This window comes from Phaseolus vulgaris, chromosome 1 (genome assembly GCF_000499845.2).
Source record: "Phaseolus vulgaris cultivar G19833 chromosome 1, P. vulgaris v2.0, whole genome shotgun sequence".
Lineage (NCBI taxonomy): Eukaryota > Viridiplantae > Streptophyta > Magnoliopsida > Fabales > Fabaceae > Phaseolus > Phaseolus vulgaris.
In genome coordinates this window covers 14,184,319-14,206,568 of record NC_023759.2, presented here as the reverse complement: position 1 = coordinate 14,206,568, position 22,250 = coordinate 14,184,319, and the positions used below count along the sequence as shown (strand labels likewise).

At 34.0% G+C, this 22,250-nt stretch overlaps 1 protein-coding gene and 3 long non-coding RNA genes across 4 annotated transcripts; all 4 read right to left on the bottom strand.

The window, feature by feature from the left end:
• Positions 1-726: 726 nt before the first annotated feature.
• LOC137815454 (uncharacterized) lies at positions 727-1,398 on the bottom strand. The gene is made up of 3 exons (XR_011081750.1): positions 1,302-1,398; positions 979-1,225; positions 727-897 (listed from the first exon to the last, which is right to left on the bottom strand). It is a non-coding gene; the product is annotated as an uncharacterized lncRNA (long non-coding RNA).
• A 12-nt stretch (positions 1,399-1,410) lies between these two features.
• On the bottom strand, positions 1,411-2,399 carry LOC137815453 (uncharacterized). Its single transcript, XR_011081749.1, has 4 exons — positions 2,357-2,399; positions 2,078-2,271; positions 1,736-1,973; positions 1,411-1,650 (listed from the first exon to the last, which is right to left on the bottom strand). It is a non-coding gene; the product is annotated as an uncharacterized lncRNA (long non-coding RNA).
• A 981-nt stretch (positions 2,400-3,380) lies between these two features.
• Positions 3,381-4,043, bottom strand: LOC137815452 (uncharacterized). Its single transcript, XR_011081748.1, has 3 exons — positions 3,892-4,043; positions 3,503-3,800; positions 3,381-3,421 (listed from the first exon to the last, which is right to left on the bottom strand). It is a non-coding gene; the product is annotated as an uncharacterized lncRNA (long non-coding RNA).
• Positions 4,044-4,049: 6 nt separating this feature from the next.
• On the bottom strand, positions 4,050-7,084 carry LOC137815552 (uncharacterized). The gene is made up of 3 exons (XM_068618668.1): positions 4,875-7,084; positions 4,166-4,829; positions 4,050-4,061 (listed from the first exon to the last, which is right to left on the bottom strand). Exons 1-3 carry the CDS (start codon positions 7,082-7,084, stop codon positions 4,050-4,052), a joined length of 2,886 nt encoding a protein of 961 aa, XP_068474769.1.
• Positions 7,085-22,250: the final 15,166 nt, after the last annotated feature.

Here is a 22,250-nt window from a genome sequence, read left to right as displayed (position 1 = left end):
CTTGAGCGTCGGAGTGCCTTCGCAGGTACCCCCACCATCCGGTGATTCGCCTGACGACCGAGCGCCGAGTACCGAAGGATAAGCCAGGAGACAAGAAGAATCACAGTTCATCACACAGTCACCTACCCGACCGAAGGAAGGAGAAGAAGACTTCAATAGTTCTCTAGGTCCCATCTCCCTAGCAGGAACATATATATATATATATATATATATCATCTACACACCAGGGGTTCTCTCACCGGTAGCCTATAATTTTTTTTATATAACACTAATAGAAAAATGACATTTTATGACGGTTAAAACATACCTTTTTATGACGGTTTTAGACCCGTTATAGATGCAGGCAACATAAAAAGTCTTTATTTTTTATGTCATATTTAAAAAACCATCATAGAAAATTCACTTTATATGACTAATTTATTTTTAACCATCATAGAAAATAACACATTTTATGACGGTTAAAATTACACCTATCATAAAAAATATTACTTTTTATGACACATATTGTTTTAACCATCATAAAATATGTTATTTTCTATGATTGATAATATTTTAACCGTCATAGAATGCGTTTTTTTTTAATTCTTTTTTGATATATTCATTTTCTTACATGCATAAAGTACCCTGCATAATAATCACAATTCTCAAGCTAACGATCTAGCATATAAATAATGATATATTTAACTAAAAGTTAATATGTTGAAATTCATACAAAATTGTTACTAGTTCTAAAATTATCATTTAGAGTAAATACTTAAAAGTGAATATGTTGAAGTTCATACAAAACATTTAACTAGTTTTAACATGAGAATTTACAGTACTTAAAAGAAATGATGCCCACTGCTCTCGAACCTCTTGTAGCACTTCCAACTTCAATGGAGATGGATCATTGAATATCTACATAATCAAATATTGAAGATGAAATTAACATTTAACACATTTAACATATTTAACATATTTGAGTTAATTATATATTACCTCCTTCCACGAGTCCTTAATGTTAGCAGATATAATTTTATGCATATGTCTCATCAAATAATACCCGCACTCATAGTTTCCCGGTTGATATGAGTACTACAAGTTAAATACAAATAGAATAATATAATAATTTATACATTGCATTTCATACTAGTAAGATGAATGACTTACATTTGGTGCAATGTATTGTAGCTTCTTCTTAGCAATATGTGGAAGTCCTTGCAACCTTAAATGAGCTTCCATAGCTCTATAAATAGTTACATACATTAAATTTTATATTATTTATAAAATCATATAACATAACAAAATAATTGAAAACTTACGCATCCAGTATATTTCTAATTGTCAAACTATTAATTTTCTTGTGCAATGAACACAAGAGAACAACAAGAGATTGTCGAGGAATAATTACTATCAATTGCCAATGACCCCTACAAGATGAAATAATATTAGTAACACTTGAATTTTAGATAAATGTGCATTAATTTATAAATGTATACTTACTGATGCAAGTAAGGTGCTAAGTACACCTCTTTGTTCCCATTTTGAAATGTCTCTATGAAATACATCTGCACCTCACTAGCTTTATTCCCAACACTCTGAATGGCAACAGGGTCAAGGAACCCATATATGTTAACATTTTTTTTCTCAATGCACAGATGATGTAAATACCTTGAACATTGAAAAAAAATATTGTTATAATAACATATTGAATATATTAAAACTTATTAAAAGTTATTATAGGAAGCTTACTTACATTAACCAAAGTTGTATTACTGATACGCATATCATATCAGTACCGGTGAGAATATCAAAAATATCCCTTTGGCACAGAAAAAAAAAGGGATGTTTTTAGTCCTGCCTACAACTTCCAGTGGCATATCTAATTGTATAGGTTGCATCCTGATAGTCGCTGCCATTGCACCGAGTTGCTGAAAAGTACTTGGATGTTGTTGTGAATGATTCACAACTTCCTTTGCTTTTTTAGTATCATTCTATGCATATATAAAAAAATTAAGTAACACTAGTATATCAATTTAATTAATTATAATACCTACAAAAAGACATATGCATAATTAAAACAAGTAAAGAAAATTACTCTCAACATAATTGGTTTTGCTAATCTAGCTGGCCAAAGAATGAAATTCCCAGGTGCTTCTCCCACCGTCTGAACCTCCTTAGTAGGCACAGGGATTCGAGCAACAGCATCCCGAACGTCTACAACAACCACTCTTATCATATCATCTGCAATTTTCTGGTGGTGGATAGTTGACCCTAATGTATACATTTTACCTAACACAAATAATGTAATTGAAAGAAATTAAATAATATAATTAGACTAAAACATATCAAACAATATCATTAAAGTAAAAATTACCTAAGGCCACCAAGTACTCGAGGGGATCATCAATATACAATTCACAGTCTGCAAGGATAGTAGGACCAACCTCCTCTGATCCTTCAGGAGCATCACAACTCTCCTTTGTACTTATACGAATAGGGGAAGGCTCTGAAGGGGCAACAGAAGGTTTAACGGACATGGATGCTAACTCTGCTCGCATGTCTAATAACAACTCTTTCTTCAATTCAGAATATACCTCCTTTTTAATTTCCTTCCTAATATCTTTTTTGAGGGATTCCATCTCAGTCTCACTAAGATGTAATTTACTATAATACCGAGGTGGAGGACCAAAGAATTGTCGAATTCCCACCCCTCGTCCTGCAGCACGAACACGTCCAGGATGCTCTGGGCGACCAATGGCAACCGTCAATATGTCCTCACGCCCTTGTGGAATGAACAATCCCTGCGTGCTTTGCTCCACCAACTCATCCTACAACACAAATTTTTAAAACTTATTTTAAAATATGTGCAAATAAACATAAACATTCAAACATGACATACAATATAAGTTACTAACAATGCGCTTAGCTACGCTTTGAACTTCTTCAGATGTGTAATCCCCTGATGGTCTTTGGTGAGCTCTTTTCCATTTTTCATGTCGGGGAGGATGGGTTATAATGCTACAATTTGAGTCCTCGGTGGAGTGAGAGGAAGATATCTCTTTAATCATTTTTTGCTCTAATTTATCATAACCCCCATGAGACAGTCTGTGCGGGTGAACATTCTTTTTTTGAATCTCTTGTGCAGCTTTCCTCTTAGCCTATTATATACATAAATTAAATTATTATAATGCATGATAATTAGACACTTAACCAACATATGATATTAATTTACCTGAAAGGTAGGGTCTAATCGCCTTTTTCGAAAAGTCTGCCATGTTTCCTCATCGAGGAATTGATATTGCTCACAGGGGATTTTTTCACCCAATGCACCATAAATATAACGACTAGTAAGGTCACTCTTAAAACCCGTCCATCGTGCCCCAGCATATGAAATCCATTTTTTCCTCAATAAGTTATTTTTTGGGACGTCATATGTGATCTGTACAATAAATATAAATTATATATGTTAAATAGCAATTATGTATGCTTATAATGAAACAAATAAGTTAAGATTTCGTACAATGATACTCTGCCAAATTTGATTCTTCACCATCTCTGGAACATGCTCCCAATCATCAATAAGAATACTAACTTTGCTTCTACCAAGCAAGGCCACATAGCTGGTAAATTTTGTACTATGCTCTCCCAAAGCTTTACCCGTCTGCATATCAAACTGGATTGGCAATCTCTGATTAGCATCGCGGTTGATAGTCAACTCTCTCAACCTAGTCCCACGCCTACCTTTTTTATGGGTAGATGATTGACTCTTGTCCCCATCTTGTGAAGGAGGGAAGATATCAGATGGATTAGACATATCTCTGTTCAAATTATTAGATTGTAAATTATTAGTAAAAAACTAAACATATAGTTATTAAAAATATAAAGGATAAACATAAATAAATGTTTTACATTGTCAAATTGGAACATTCTCCCACAATCCTTCATGATGATCATCACGTGTGGCATGCACATCATCTACTTCATTATCGACATTCAAGGTTGGCATATTTGTGGAGAAAGATGGAGTCTCACTTATATCGAATGTTAAATTATCATTCTCATGAGTATCATGCATGATTCTTCCATGGAGAACCACTAACCACCGTTTGTTAGTGAGATCAGTAACATAAAACACTTGTTTTGCCTGAGATGCCATGATGAATGGCTCTTCAATATAACCTACCTTTTCCAGATCAACCAAGGTAAAACCTAGATCATCGGTCTTCACACCACTATTATTGTCAACCCATTTACATTTAAAGACATGCACTCTAAAAATTGTGTAATCTATCATCCAGATGTCTTCAATTACACCAAAGTAGCACATTGATGCCATAACAGAATATTGATCTTTTGAACTAGAGAAATGCATTGATTCAGCCACCACCATTACTCCACTATTTTGCATAGTGCTTTTTTCATCTTCAAATTTTGTGTAAAATGAATAATTGTTTATATCATAACCACTCCAACTTATGACTTCAAAGTTTGGCTCAGATGCTAGCCAATTTAATGTATCAGAAGTTGTATTATCATTTTGAACTTGTTGTTTAAACCACTTCAAGAAGCTTTTGTTGTGCTCATTAATCACCCATTTCTCAGGCATTCGTGGGTTATTTCTCTTCACAATATCTTTATGAGCATTTAAGTAGGGGATGACTTCTTTAGTGTTATTCAGTATATAAAAATGTGCTTGAAGAACTTCATCTCGTGTCAATATTATAACTTTTGCACTTCGAGTACCCTTACCAACACTTATTCCATGGTAACGAGACTTAGGTACCCCTATAGCTTCAACTTCTGATAAGTGTTCTTTACAAAACTCAATGGCTTCCTCTGCAATATATCTTTCAACAATTGATGCTTCAGGACGATATCAATTCTTTACATACCCTTTTAATATCTTCATGTATCGCTCCATGGGGTACATCCATCGTAAGAATACTGGACCACAAATTTTAATTTCTCTAACTAAATGAATAATCAAGTGAACCATAATATCAAAAAATGATGGAGGAAAGTACATCTCCAATTGGCACAATATGACTACAACATCATTTTGTAACTGATCCAACTTCTCAGGGTCCAAAACTTTACTACATATTGCATTAAAAAAGAAGCACAATCTAGTTAAGGCATATATGACATTCTTAGGCAATATATTTCGAATAGCCACGGGTAATATTTGTTGCATCAAAACATGACAATCATGAGACTTTAAGCCAATTAATCTCAAATCTTTCATGGATACAAGTCTCTTGAAATTGGAAGAATAACCTAGTGGAACCTTCACGCCTTGTAAAAACTCACAAAAACTTTTTTTCTCTTGTTTAGACAACGTATGACATGCCGGAGGCAAGTATGTGCGCTTACCATGAGACTGTGGAGCTAATTGTTCTCTTATACCCATTTCAACCATGTCCAAACGAGCATTGACACCATCTTTTGTCTTCCCTTGAATATCGAGGAGTGTTCCGATAATATTGTCACACACATTTTTCTCTACATGCATGACATCTATACAATGTCTCACATCAAGCACCCTCCAATATGGGAGATCAAAGAATATTGACCTTTTCTTCCATATGTTACTTCTTGTGGCTTTGTTTTGTGTCTTTCCAAACACAACTTGGATGTCCTTCACACGCTCATATACTTGCAATCCAGTTAAAGCTGTTGGAGCTAATTTGTTTTCTTGACATCCATTAAATGGTTTCTTTAATTTACGATACGGATGGTTTGATTTAAGAAATCTCCGATGTTCGAGGTACACTGTTTTCCTTCCATGTTGTAATTGATTATGACATGTGTTTTCTTCACATATAGGACATGCTTTGTGGCCTTTGGTGATGTATCCACTCAAATTACCATATGCTGGAAAGTCATTGATCGTACAAAATAACATGGCATGCAATTTAAAGGACTCACCTGTGTACCCATCAAACACATCAACACCTTTCTCCCATAACATCTTCAAATCTTCAACCAACGGGCTCAAATAAACATCAATGTCATTTCTCGGTTGTCTTGGACCAGAGATCATCAAAGATAACATCACATATTTGCGTTTCATGCACAACCATGGTGGTAAGTTATAAATCACTAACAACACAGGCCATGAACTATGTTTACTACTCAAGTTACCATATGGATTCATTCCATCTGTTGCAAGTCCAAGCCTAATGTTTCTTGGATCATTGGCAAAATTTGGGAACATGGAATCAATTTTCTTCCATTGCAAACCATCTGCCAGATGCCTTAAATTACCATCCTTTTTACGTTCATCTGCATGCCATCTAACAAGTTTTGCATCATTCGCATTACTGAATAATCTTTTCAACCTTGGAACTATAGGAAGATACCACAACACTTTTGCAGGAGGACCCTTCTTAACATCATGTTCAAAATCATCATATTTCTTCTTGTATCGTGATATCCCACAATGTGGACATTGATGTAACTTATCAAATTCCTTCCTGTACAACACACAATCTTTGGGACATGCATGGATTTTTTCAAACTTCATACCCATTGGACACAATATCTTCTTCGCATCATAATTACGTGTTGGCAACGTATTATCTTCCAGAAGCATGTCACTTAACAACTCAAGCAATTTTGTGAAACTTTTATCTGTCCACCCATTTCTTTCCTTCACAGTAAATAATTTTAATACTGCCGACAATCGAGTGAACTTAGTGCATCTTGGATATAAAGGTTTTTCAGCATCAGTACACAAATTTTCATACACATGTGCATGTTGGAAGGCATCATATCCTACATCACGGATCATTTCCTCTAGTTGATCATCCATCTCTAAATCAACTTCTTGTGCTTCAACTTCAGACATATGTACACTTGGTATGTCTACTAATTCACCATGCCATATCCACTTTGTGTAACTTTTTAGGAAACCATCACAAAGAACATGCTCTCGAATAACTTCAGTCGGTAGTCTTCGCTCATTCAAACAATTCACAAACGGGCAATAAAATCTTCCATTATTATCCGGAACATTCACCTTTGCAAATTCAAGAAATTGTTGTACTCCATTATGATATTCATTTGTTGTGCGTTTGTAATTGATCCAACTTCGATCCATTGTTATGTTCTCTGACATAACACAACAAATAACTATATATTTTAACTTTATGGGTACTAGTGTATTTACGAATCAGGTTGGATCGTCTTTCGGAATATCATCATACAATGTTGCCAAATTTGAAATAGCATACAAATCATAAATACAATAAAATAAATATTAATAACAAATAAATATTTTACATACCTTAGACAATGTAGGTTAAAGAGTCAACGACAACTTGGGAAGAGACAAAACAAGAAAGCTGGTGCATTCGAAGAATGAAAGAAAAACATAGAAAAGTAAGAATATATAAAAATGTTTTGTTATAATCATAATAATTTACATCTTACAAACACTTTTATGTATCAATTTTCCTAACAACTTATAGTAAGAAAAGAGATCAAGACACACATAATTAAATAAAAAAATATTCCAAATCATCATGTCACAAAATTATATATAAGGACCTATAAGTACTCTCCGGTACAACCTGGTGATGGTATTTATTTGGATTTTGTGATTATTGGTTTTGTTTTATGATACTACGAGCTCATGAATGACACGTGAAATCAACTTCAATCAGACTTTACACTCAATGCAAACGAAACCAACTTTGCAGAAATCCATGTGTTCCTAATTTCTCCTAGTTTCTACGTTTTCAACGAAATCCCTCACTTTATCTTCAAATTGAATAATAATCACCAATACACTCACTTATTCATTTTAAGGTTTGGAGGTTTTGGGAATACCTTTTTGGATTATTAAATAAACTTAGTTTGGATAGGAACTTGGTCTTCACAACACAAGATCAATGCATGGAGTCTGTATCAAATTTTCCCACTATATATTTTGGCTGACAAGAAAGGAAATTATGATACACATTATATATTTATGTATAATATAAATATTATCCAGCAATGCATTTGGGTAGTAATTGCACATTTCTATATTGTGATTATTTAAATGTTTAATGAAGAGGAAAAGCATGACAAGACAAGCTAAGTTGTCATGTAAGTTCATGATGGTTCTTTTCTTGGGAATACACTCATATTAATTGCACAAACCACTTTTACGGGAGAAATTCTAATTGCATTCTAATTGCCTTTAAATTTTGTTTGTTCAAAAATTTAAATCAATACAGAATATACCCAAATTAAATATAATATAATATTTAGATATTAGACTTTCAAGTTATTCATATATATATATATATATTATAATATTTAAATATTACATTATAATGGACTAAATAAAAGATAGTAATATTATTATTAAAAAAATCCTGTGTGGGTAATGAAAATAAAAAAGTGTAGAAAGTGAAATTAGGGTGAAAATGAAATTAGGAAAAGAGAAGAACTGAACTTACGTAGAGAGGCAAAGAGAGTAGGAAGATGTGAGTAAAAAAGCATAAGCATGAACATTTGTTGAATACGGAGACAGTGTTAATGGAAGAATGGAGAGATGAACTAGTAAAAAGGTAAAACTCTAAAAAAAAATTACTATGACAGGTGTCATGGTAAAAGATATAAAATATATTTATTATGATGGTTTTTTGATAAAAGATATAATAAGTTCTTTTATAATTATCATTGTGCCACCGCTTCACTTATTATGACAGGTAAAATATAACCGTCATAATAAGTCGTCATTAAATGTATCTTTTGTATTAGTGTAATTTCAATTTCAATTAACAAACATAAAGTCATCAACTCTCGTACACTTTTTCAAAAGTCATCAAGTGTTTATCATAATTCACATTTATATTACTCATATCAGACTTCTACTGAACAACATATTTAGACATTTGACTCTACTTTAGGAAGACTTGTGCATTGACTTAGACTCAAAGATCAACACCTGTCATACTACCTCATTGTATATCCACACAGCTATGCACATAAATAATCTCAATATCATATCACCTAGTATGACAAGGTTAATTCATATGATCTTAAATACCAAATCATATGAACCTCCTTCGACTCTCAACACCTGATAATCTTTATCTATATGACTTCAATGTATTAGAAGGGTCAGGATATTTCCTTCTAAATCCCTAATCAATGCACATTCGAAACATTCTTAACACGATATTTTTTTTCCTAAAAATACTATGTCTTGATTAAGATTCATGTTCCACATCTCACAATATCCAAAATCACACAATTAAATCATACCAAAGCTTAGAACTTCAAACACACAAAAATTCATCCAATAATCACATAAAGCTTAGGATTTTTCAATTGAATATACATAAAATAAAATTTTATATAAGTTATAAGTAAAAACTATAAAATAACAATATACCAGCCTTTTAAAAGTAAGGATAAATTTCCAGTTTTAAGTTTAGCTTGAGCGAAAATCATTTCGATTGAGCGAGAATGAATCTCATCCAAGCGAAAATTCTCTTACTTGAGCGAGATTAAACATGAGAGCACCCAGAATTTCATCAAAGGCCTCGCCTGAGCGAGGTTTCTTCTCGCTTGAGCGAGAATTATCTCACCTGAGTCAGATATGTATAAAAATTTGCAGAAACCTACTATATTTCTATTTTTTTCTACCAAAATTACATTCAACTTATATTTTTATAACTCTACACATTAAAATGACAATTCTTACTCATAATTATTCAAGCACTCTCATTGAGCTATTGTGTCAATCTATACATATATATGTTCTCTAAACCAAAATCATCTAAAATCAAACAACTAATTCTCATCAAACATTACTTTTTAAGTGTTTCAACAAACTATTCAAATACATTCATTAACTCATCCATATTTGATTTCAAATAATCCCCTACATTACTAAGAAAAATATATCCTGCAAACAAAATTTGGAACTGCTGAACGCGTCACCCCCTCGTCTAGATCTTCTAACCTAAGGTTCTATTTAAACTTAAAACTAGGTTCCCTTACCTGAACTTGAGCAGATGCTCACTAAGAGCTCCAAACCTACCAAAAGTTCAAGGGTAGCTTAACCTGCACCACAGAGTCTTGATCAAAAGTCTAACTACATCACTAGGACTCTAAGCTAATAGAGACTAATCTTAAAGCTAAAAGATTCACATGCAAAGGCCTATACTAAAGGAAAACCTAACAAGATAAAAAATGTCTTAAAAGAAAAAGAAGCAAAAGTGAGCTTACTCTGTCTAAAACTGTGATTGAGCAGTCTTGTTGTATTCACTGCCAAGAATCCAATGACGGACTCTAATCTTCATTCTGATGACAAAGATGTTCAAAAAGTTAGAGAGAATGCAAAGGAAGCAAAAAGGAAAAGTTTAGAGAAATGATGATTCTTTTAAAATGAACCTGAATAACTGAATTTTTTATTTATATACCTTTTTTACTTTAATAATAAAGTATTCAGGTGTCATTTAAGATATATCACTTTTAGTCTAAAACTATTTTCTAGGTCCTTACAACTAAGTTATATACGAATGAAATAAATTGATGATTTTAATTTTCAATCACCTCTAATGTTCGGATATATGGATAACCTTCACACCATGCTTGATTTATCATCATCTCAACAACAAGTTTTCTTTTGTAGTTACCATGTTTCCATCTCAATCGAATATTTGGTCAACTCCATCACATTATATATTTGGCACTTCGTCGACCACTTCACTATCTTCATACAATCCAATATGTCATCTATGAATTTTTTCGACCAATCATGTCTTTACAAACAACTGATAGTGCAAGTGGGGACGACAAAGAGAAATAGAACAACAATGAAGATGAAACACTAGTTTTACTACCATCTCAATCATCAACCGAACATAAAACACAAAGAAGATCCAAAAGACAACGTTGAAGACTACCTTATGACACTCATTCTCATAAGTAAATATAGTATTATTTTTATTAAAGATATTTGAACTTACTAATTTCTATTAATCTTTCTTTCGTAATATATAACTTAGTGATATTGGCTCAAATTTTAAGAAATTGTATTTAATTATAAATAATTTCATTACAATCATAAATTATCCAACATAATAAACTTAAAACTAATTAACATTAGAATGATATTTTATCCAAATTAAAAATAATTAATTACATCATTTAAAAATATTAAATAAAAAATTCAATTAAAAATAATTATTTACATTGTTTAAAACATAAAAAACATAAGAAAAATTGAAAAAAAAAAGTCTCACGACTTCAATAAAAAAACAAAATAAAACAAGCATAATTTCATAAAAATATTTAATAAAAGAATTGAAACTGGTTTTTTAAGCACAACTTCCAGAGAAAAAAAATAAAAATAAAACCTGGACATGGAAGTACAACTTCTTTATTTAAAAAACACTTTAATAGGTATGACTTAAACTGTAATTTTAATTATCCATTCTAATAAAATAAACAAAAAATTACACTATATTTTATAAATTTCCTGCCACTAGATGAACAGGATAAATAAAAGCTAATTTAATAAGCACAAGATCTTATTATACAATTAAAACGGAACACCAACAAAGGAAATAGTAATAATCCTCAAAGTTGTATCTTTATGATTCCCCATTCAATTTTCCAAAAAGTATACCAATTCAAACAGGAAACCAATGCTTATGGATAATTATACAAAAATTTTGTTGTAATTGAGCAAACTTCGAGGTTAACATCATAGGCAACCATTTCAAGAAGAACAAGATTTCTACGACAACCACTAGAACAAACAAATTCACCAAATTAACGGAGAAAGTGCAGATCCAGCACGAGAGAATATTAAACTCGAATGAAATAGTTAAGATTGAAAACAACAACTCTAAAATTGGTTCTCAACAATGTTTAATTCAACATTGCATTCATAAAACTAGAACAAAGTTAAATGTGTGTAGTACGAAAACACAAACACGCACACACACGTATACCCTCTAAAATTTAATGATGAAGTAGTTGCTAATAAGATGGCCTGTGGACCCACTTGGAAAAAACAAAAGCCAGAAAATGAAATTGTGAAGCCGAGGGAGACAACAAGACAAAACCAATGGACTGGGCAGTGATTTATCACCAAAACACAGAGAAAACAACAACATATATATATGGTTTGTGATTATAAATTTGAAAATTCATGAACATGTTTTTGTTTCATCAACATGTTTTTTCACATATTGTGATTAATTAATAATAAGCAATTGGATGAGTCATGCGATAATGTTCTACTTTATCTAAAATTAGAAATAAAAAATATCCACAACTTGGAATTCAATAATCGCATCAGATGAGAAAACAAACTCCTTTAATAATAAAGAGGTTCAAAGATAACCCTTTTATTATATAAAATGTTTTCTACTCTTTAAAGCAAGTTCATCTTAATTAATATATATATATATATATATATATATTAGTATAGTTAGTAGCTCTGAAACTAAGATAAAGATAAGTATTAGTTAATAGTTAATAGTAAATAGTAATAAAATTATCCGTTGATGGGATGCCTTACAAAATTATTTCAAAGGTATTCTCATTACGTATGAAAAAAGTGATTAGTAAAGTAATTGACGTCAGACAATCTGTTTTTCTCGAGGAGAGGGGTTTGTTGGATAGTGTGTTAGTTGCCAACGAAATTTTGGATGAGATGAAAAGAACGAAAAAAATGTGTGTTTTCTTCAAAGTGGATTTTGAGAAGACGTATGATTCTGTAAGATGGGAGTTCATTTATTATATGTTAGAAAAGGTTGGCTTCTGCGGTAAATGGATTCATTAGATAAAGGATGTTTAGAATCAGCTTCCGTATCTGTTCTTGTGAATGGTAACCCGACTAAGGAGTTCTTACTGTTGGGAAAAACGGGTAATTTTCCCACTAAAACAGAACCCTAACAGAGCTACCTGACAAATAATATTGAATAAATAAAGCGGAATAATAAAAGAGATAAAGAGGAAAAAACACACCAGAAAATTGTTAACGGAGTTCGGCCAATTTAGCCTAATCTCCGAGCACAGCAAAAACAATTCACTTTTATTATTATGGGAGAAGATATTACAAATTGGGATATTTAACAGTGAAGGAGGAGATGTTAATTTATAACCCTCAAACCTCCTTCCCAAACAATGAACCCACCGATGTGGGACTTGGGATTAAGCCAAAATCAACAAATCTCCACCTTGGCTTAATTTCAAGTCCCAACTAATACAAATCTTCTCAAAACATAATAAAAACAAACTTTGCAGTGCTTCAAATTTGCGCCTCCGGGCGCCAACTTCAAATGTGCAAGATATTAACCAAGTCTAAACAATGTTCAAACTTGGCCCTTGTAACCACCTTGGTGAGCATATCTGCAGGATTCTCCGTAGTGTGAATCTTCTGGAGAACAATCTCCTATTCTTCGAGAATCTCACGGACAAAGTGATAACGAACATCAATGTGCTTCGTCCGTGCATGAAAAACTTGATTCTTTGCTAAATGAATAGCACTCTGACTGTCAGAATATAACTCAAGTTGTTTCTGACCAACTCCCAAGTCTTTAAGCAACCCATGAAGCCAAATTGCTTCCTTCACAGCCTCTGTAATCGTCATATACTCTGCCTCTGTCGTAGACAAAGCCACCGTAGACTGCAAGGTAGACTTCCAACTAACTGGCGCTTTTGCTAAAGTGAACAAATAGCCAGTTGTAGACCGTTGCTTATCCAAATCACCTGCATAATCAGAATCACAATATCCAACTATGCATTGACCAAGTGATTCATCTTGCTCAAATGCCAATCCAACATCTAAGGTATTTTGGAGGTACCGTAGAATCCATCTCACAGCTTGCCAATGACCCTTGCCCGGATCATGCATGTACCTGCTAACAACACTCACAGCCTGTGAAATATCTAGTCTCGTACACACCATTGCATACATCAAGCTTCCAACTGCATTTGCATATGGGACTTTCGCCATGTATTCTCGTTCTTCATCAGTCGTCGGAGATAAACGGCTACTCAATTTCAAATGAGGAGCAAGTGGGGTACTTACAGGTTTTGTATCTTTGTGTATACCAAAACGTTGTAGTACCTTCTGCAAATACTGCTTCTGTGACAACCAAAGTTTTCCCCTCTCTCTATCCCTGTTTATCTCCATGCCGAGAATCTTCTTGGCTTCCCCCAAATCCTTCATCTTGAACTCTTTACTCAACTGAGCCTTTAACCTGCCAATCTCAACTTGGCTCTTTGCTGCAATCAGCATATCATCAACATATAAGAGTAAGTAAATGTAGGAACCATCTTCAAGTTTGCGCAAATACACACAATGATCATATTTGCTTCTCTTGTACTTTTGATCTTTCATGAACTTATCAAATCGTTTGTACCACTGCCTTGGAGATTGTTTTAGTCCGTACAACGATTTGCTAAGTTTACAAACCCAATCTTCTAGACCAACAACCTTGTATCCTTTTGGTTGAGTCATATAGATTTCCTCCATAAAATCATCGTGTAGGAACGCGGTCTTTACATCAAGTTGAGCTAGCTCCAAATTCAACTGTGCTACCAAGGCCAACAAAATTCGAATGGAGGAATGTTTAACAATTGGAGAAAATACCTCATTATAATCAATTCCTTCCCTCTGAGCAAAGCCTTTAGCAACCAACCTTGCCTTGTAGCGAACATCTTCTTTATTAGGAAATCCTTCTTTCTTTGTAAATACCCATTTGCACCCAATTGTCTTCTTACCTTTTGGTAATTGTACCTGCTTCCACGTCTTGTTCTTGTTCAAAGACTGCATCTCCTCTTCCATCGCACCTGCCCAATTACCACTCTCTGAACTCAGAATGGCTTCTGGGTAAGTGGATGGAATGTCATCAACAACTAGAAGTGCATAGGCAACCATATCCATGAAACGAGCAGGCTTCTGAATATCTCGTCTCTGTCTTCTAATTGCAATTGGCGCTGATTGCTGTTGAGATTCTTGGGTAGGAACCTCTTCCTCATCTGACTCTTCTTCTGCCATAGGAGAGTCACTTGTAGTATTTCGTGTTGGGATCACCACTGTCTACTCAAACTCCACTTGCTTCCGGGCACACTCCACTTGTTGCGGAGTACTGTCAGCTCCTTCTGGATTTACCTTCTTTAACATGGCAGATTGATCAAAGGTAACATCCCTGCAGATAATCATCTTCTTTGCCTCTAGACACCACAAACGGTATCCCTTCACTCCAGGACTAAAGCCCATGAAAAGAGCATTATTTGCCCGTGGATCCAACTTTGATTCAATCACATGATAATATGCAATAGAACAAAAAACATGCAAATAATCATAATTAGTTGCAGGTTTTCTAGACCATACCTTTAACGGGGTTTTGCAATCTATAGTAGATGATGGCAAACGATTGACGAGATGTTGAGCGTATGTCACAACCTCAGCCCAAAACTCTCTGCCTAACTCAGCATTAGACAACATACAACGAACTTTCTCCACAAGTTTCTTGTTCATACGCTCCGACACCCCATTCTGATGTAGTGTTTTTCTAACAGTGAAGTGTCGAACTATGCCACAATCTTGGCATACCTTCAGGAACGAATCACTCTTGTATTCTCCTCCATTGTCTGTTCGGAGAACCTTAATCTTCCTTCCTGTCTGGTTTTCAACTTGAGCTTTCCACTTAAGGAAAATTTCAAGCACATCATTTTTGTTCTTCATATTAAACACCCAAACTCTCCTGGAGAAATCATCCACAAAAGTGACAAAATAATGTCTACCTCTGATTGACGGAGTCTTGGCAGGTCCCCACACATCTGAATGCACATAATCCAGAATACCCTTGGTATTGTGAATTGCAGTGCAACTTCAGTCTTCGTTGTTTTCCCAGAACACAATGCTCACAAAATTCAAGTTTGCAAGCCTTCGTACCTTTCAACAATCCCTGCTTGGTAAGAATTTGCAAGGATTTCTCTCCAGCATGTCCTAACCTCATATGCCACAACTTCGTTGCCTTAGCATCCTTCTTAGAGCTAGAAGTTGCTGCCGCTACTGTCCCCACCACTGTATTACCTTGGTAGTAATACAAATTGTTCTTCCTCATGCCTTTCAACATCACCAGTGCTTCTGAAGTTGCTTTAAGAATTCCATCTCGCATTGTCACAACTAGGCCTTTAGATTCTAAAGCCCCCAATGAGATGAGATTCTTCTTCAACTTTGGCACGTACCGTACATCCCGCAAAATTCTGGTGGATCCATCATGATTCCGCAGCTTGATTGAACCTATCCTAGCTGTCTTACATGGATTATCATTACCCATGTAAATAACCTCGCCATCAAGTTCTTGAAATTCAAAGAATTAATCCTGAATGGGACACATATGATAAGTACAACCTGAATCCAATATCCACTCATCTGGATACGATGATGCTGAAAGCGAGACAATTAAAGAGATATTTAATTCCACATCACTTTTGCATTCTGCAACATTTGCATCTTGTGGAGCCTTCCCTTTCTTCTGCAGTTTTGGACAGTCTTTCTTCCAGTGTCCTTTCTCATGACAGAAAGCACACTCATCTTTGGCAACGGCTCAACCTTTAGACTTAGACCTCCCTCTTCTCCCCTTTGTTTGGCTTTGCTGACAACCTCTTGCCACCAATGCTTCTTCTGATGTCGTTGATTTGGTTTTCATCTTATCCTGCTTTCTCAATTCATGACTATATAAAGCAGAACAAACAACATCTAACGACACATTCTCCTTCCCGTGAAGGAGCGTAGTCTCCAAATGTTCAAATTCATCAGGAAGAGATGATAACAACATCAAAGCCAAATCCTCATCCTCAAACTTCACATCTAAATTCAACAGGTCTGCTACTAATTGATTAAACATAGTGATGTGTGCATTCATAGTAGTACCTTGTTGGTAGTCAAATTGGAACAACCTTTTCTTCATCAGGAGCTTGTTCTGACTACTCTTCTTTAAAAACTTGTCCTCCAATGCCTTCCACAGTTTGTGTGCAGAAGTCTCGTTTTTTACAACATACTTCTGCTCTCTGGACAGGCAGGATCGAATAGTTCTGCATGCCAAACGGTTGATGATGCTCCAGTATTTCTCCTCTACCTCTTTTGGTTTCTCTCCTTCAATAGCAATATCAAGACACTGCTGAAAAAGAGAGTCCAAGACCTCTCCTTGCCACATGCTAAAATGCCTAGTGCCATCAAATATTTCCACCGCCAATTTCAAAGTGGACACCGGGAACCTCGACCATGATGACGAGGTACCCGACACTCTAGATACATCCTTCGTTTTTTCTTCTTGATTTGCCATTACAAACTCAAAATATAATATTCAATATTACAAATAATTTCAAACAACCCAAGGGCGAACCTTCGGCTCTTGATACCACTTGTTGGGAAAAACGAGTAATTTTCCCACTAAAACAGAACCCTAACAGAGCTACCCGACAAATAATATTGAATAAATAAAGCGGAATAATAAAAGAGATAAAGAGGAAAAAACACACCAAAAAATTGTTAACAGAGTTCGGCTAATTTAGCCTAATCTTCGAGCACAACAAAAACAACTCACTTTTATTATTATGGGAGAAGATATTACAAATTGGGATATTTAACAGTGAAGGAGGAGATGTTAATTTATAACCCTCAAACCTCCTTCCCAAACAATGAACCCACCGATGTGGGACTTGGGATTAAGCCAAAATCAACACTTACCAAAAAAAGGACTTCGACAGGGTGATCCACTAGCTCCGTCTTTGTTTCTTATTGCGACAGAAGGTTTGGCGGGAGTGTCTAGGATGGCGGTCGGGAAGAAACTGATTGATAGTTTGGAGATTGGTAGGGAGAAAGTGAAGGTAAACATGTTGCAGTACGCTGATGATACTTTATTTTTTGTGAAGCAAATGTCAAAAGTGTCTTCAATATAAAGGTGAATTTGAATTGCTTTGAACTCTCTTCTGGGCTCAAGGTGAACTTTATGAAGAGCAAGATAGGTGGTTTGGGGTCGAGCAGATAATGATTCAGTGCTTCGCGGCGATTCTTAAGTGTGAAGTGATGGTAACCCCTTTTCTATACTTGGGTTTGTCGGTAGGAAGGAGCCATAAGAGAAGGGCCTTTTGGGATGGAGTGGTTGTCAGAATGAAGAAAAGATTAAGCAGGTGGAAAGGAAGATTCTTGTCTTTGACAGGGAGGATTTGCTTGATAAATTCAACATTGTCTACTATTCCATTGTTTTATCTATCTTTATTGAAAATGTCGGTGGTGGTGGCAAACGAGCTCGTGAAAACCCAAAGGAATTTCCTATGGAGGTGGGGATCCAATGGAAGAAAGGTCGCTTGGGCATCTTGAAAAAAGGTGTGTGCAGCTCGTGAGATCGGGGGTCATGGGATTATAGACTTAAGGACTTTCAACTTGGCGTTACTCGGTAAATGGGTATGGTGGTTGGGGTCGGACAAGAGTGGTTTGTGGAAGGAAATTCTTGATTCCATGTACGGGGGGTGGAGAAGTCTGAGAGAGGGAGGGAAAGACAATAATGACTCTCTTTGGTGGAAAGATTTGAGGGAGGTTTGCAGCTTGGAGGGTTGGGGCCGGAATTTCGAAGAAGCCTTAATTTGGAAGGTGGGAATTGGGAAGGAAATTTTGTTCTGGGAAGAAAATTGGGTGGGGATAGGGGCCTTGAAGATGATTTTCCTGAGGTTGTATTCCCTGGATGTGTCAAAAGCTTCTGCAATGACAACATTCGGGGGATGAAACAACAGAAAATGGATTTGGAATTTCGTTTGGAGAAGGAATCTATTTGAATGGGAGAAGCAAATAGCTGAACAAATTTTTCAGGAAGTCCAAGGTGTGAATTTAGACTTGGATAAGGAGGACAAGTGGGTGTGGAAGGAAGGAGAAGAGCTCGGGTACACGGTTAAATCATCATACCTCTATCTAAGGGAGGATGGAGTAGGGGAGAATGGGACGGTGTTTAAAAAGTTTTGGAAGAGTAAAGTCGTACCTACTGCTTTAGTTACGGCTTGGAGGATGTTGGAAAACAAGTTAGCCACTAAGGCTAACCTGGAAAGGTGCGAGATCACAGTTGCAAGTTCCACGTGTAGTCTTTGTGGGATCGAGGAGAAGACTAGTACCCATTTGTTCTTTGAGTGCAGAGTTGCTTGGATATTGTGGAACCATTGTTGTTCATGGTTGAGCGTGCAGAGTGTGTTTCACAATGTCCCATTGTTAAATTTTTCCCAGTTTAGGATGAGCAATGCGTCTGCTTCGGTGAATGGGGTTTGGGGAGTGATTTGGATCACAATAGTCAACGAGGTTTGGAAGCATAGAAACAAGATAATCTTTAAAGGGAGTAGTAGATGTACTGGAAGCTTTTGCTTTGGTTCAATTAAAGGTTTGGTCATGGGTTACATCCAAGTCACAGTCTGCGCATTTTTCCTTTTCTGATTGGTGCATAGATCTGTTGGTTTGTATGAAGATGATTTCATGATGTATTCATTTAAGTTGTATGATTTTTTACCTCAGGTGTCCTCCTCTGGGTTAGTTAGGAGAGTTCTATATAGGTAGACATAAGAGTAAGTCTAGCAAGAGAGGTTATGGTTGACTTCATGCATAAGGGTTACATCACGACTAAAGTGGTTCATATTTATTTATTATTATTATCAATAAAAAAAAACCTGCATATCAAACAATCAAATAATTCCAGTCAAAAGCACCATGAACTAAGTATCATTATATATCTTCATTGATAATCAGGGGCAACGAAATCAATAATAAGCAAAACAATATTCAATCTCGCCTAAAATTTGCTTTGCGCAAAATAAACATCAAATAAAATTTAATATTCACATTACGATTTAAAAGAAATTAAAGTTATAGTTCAAATATTTATCCGAAACGATCGATTAATGAGAGGAACTTGATATTAAAGAATATAGTCAAAAAATAGAAATTCAAGTTAAGGTTTACAATAAACTCACTTTAAAGGAAAAACGAATTTTTAAACGATTTACGGAAAGTGAAAAACAACTTAAGAACATAGGAAAAAGAATTACGAAAACAGAAGTTATTTACAGAAAATAAAAATAACTTAGAGGAAGATAAAAAAACGACTTCAAAAAGAACTAACCAGCTAGTTGCACATGAAAAAAAATAAATTCTTCAGTGAGTTTTAAAACCGACGAAAAATATAATATAATTCTCTTTTTTTAATATAATGTCAATTTAATAAAATCGCAAGTAAATAATAAAATTTAAAAGTTATTTTTTTTTTAAATTTTTTAAATATTTTATTGCTTTAGTTTTATCGACTTTTTTTTAAATGATATTAAAATATTTCTTTTCATATTTAATTTTTTCTTTCATAATGTCAATATGTTTTTTTTATCGTATAATGACATATTATGTCTATATAAGTAATGTAATAACATAATTTATAGATTAAATGTGAAGAAAATATTTATTAAAGATCAAGTACAGAATTTGGAAATTTTGTGAGAATGAAAATATATTTAGTTCTTTAAATAGTCAAGATTATAAATTCTTTTAAACAAGTTTATAAATCTAAAATATTTGTTTGGTAAACACAAACACTACAAAAAAAAAAAATATGTTTATTATGATGGATAAAAAAGGGACACTAGATATAATAAATGGATGCAAAAGTGTAGTTATCATTAAAATTTGAAAGCTAATATGTTCGATATAAAAATAGTGGCAGGTGCGTGGGATACAAATGGTGTGTTTTTTTTGCGTATTTGCTTCCCACACAAAATTATATTTTATATTGTTTATTTAAAAAAGCGTGTCTTTAGTTTACATATTGGTCACATAATTTTTAAACAAGCCTAGGCTTAGCCGTCCACACAAAATTATATTTTATATTATTTATTTAAAAAAAAGTGGACTTAGTGAACTGATTGACCACACAATTTTTAAATAAGTGTGAGTTTAATAAACGGATTGACCACACAATTTTTAAATAACCGTGAGCTCAACCTTCATAATTTTATTACATATTTAAATTTAATTTAAAAATATATATATTATGTTTGCGTGGACTTAACCTAAAAAAAAATTTAAATTTTTATTATTATTTATTATTTATAGTTTTAATTGTGATTATTTGACTCATGCAATTTTTTTTTAGTTCATGTTCATATAATCCACACTTTATTATTATTTTTTTTTAATAATGAAGATTTAATATACACTATTTAACGTTAACATCACCTTCACTTTCTTTTGCAGCTAATTTTGCTTTTTTGGTTTAGTGAAATAAATGGGTTCTTATCCAAATTCTTACAAAACGTTTATTGTTAAACGGTATAAACATGAACCAAAGATCAAAACCATCATCAAAGATTACTATTAGAAAAAAACCACCATGATGCATAAAAAAGAATAAACTACATAGATAGTCACACAGTAGAAAGTTATGGTAATTTTGTTGTTTTAGAAAACAGTGGTTCTAGAACGTTCTGTTATTTGTGAAAAATGAACAGGACATAAGAGGAAAACTGTGACACAAAAATATAAAATAGGATATGTTGGATAAAGTGATAGATTGATAAAGAAGGTAATGCAAGGAAGCATCCAGGGATGCACATATGTCTATTGTCACACGAAATTACATCAGAAGTTTGAGTGAAGGGAATGGCAACAACAGCTTCAAATAGTGACAGGAACAGCCTCAAATTTCTCCTATGAAAATGTAGCACTGTTTTTTTCTTTAATTGAGCCTCGAAAACGATATTCATATAATAAATATAATTGATTAATGATGATGACAAAGGAAACTTGAGAAACTTAACAAGGAAGGTACTACGTAGGTGTGACAGCTTCGTGTGCATGATTTGTACATTTAATTTATGTTTTTGTCGCTATGGACTTAGGGCTCGGCCAGTTTTAGTTTCATCCTATAATGATGTCAGGGTTACTTTGCATAATTTGTAAATCAAAGTGATGGATTATGAATGAGTATTACAAATAATTGCATCACGATATTTTAAAAGATTATATCTGTTTGTAAAGCTACATTTAATAAATAGTAGTTATTTTTATATTTTGCTCTAGTTTTGAATTAGGTAGCACAGGAGATAAGGTATTTTGAACACTGACGTTTGTTTTAATTTTATGATTAAAAACTACATAAAAAAGATGTTAGACTCGTTCGGTTCAATAGTCACAATCTAGTGTTTAATATCACAAATCTTATAAATATCTTTCAATATTAATAGATATAATTAAATTTGAAGAAGTGCTG

Coding starts and splice junctions, on each gene's coding strand:
- LOC137815552 (XM_068618668.1), bottom strand. CDS start 7,084: ATGGATCGAAGTTGGATCAATTACAAACGCACAACAAATGAATATCAT. Junction 4,830..4,874: donor TACATGAAGATATTAAAAGG/GTATGTAAAGAA, acceptor AATTGTTGAAAG/ATATATTGCAGAGGAAGCCA.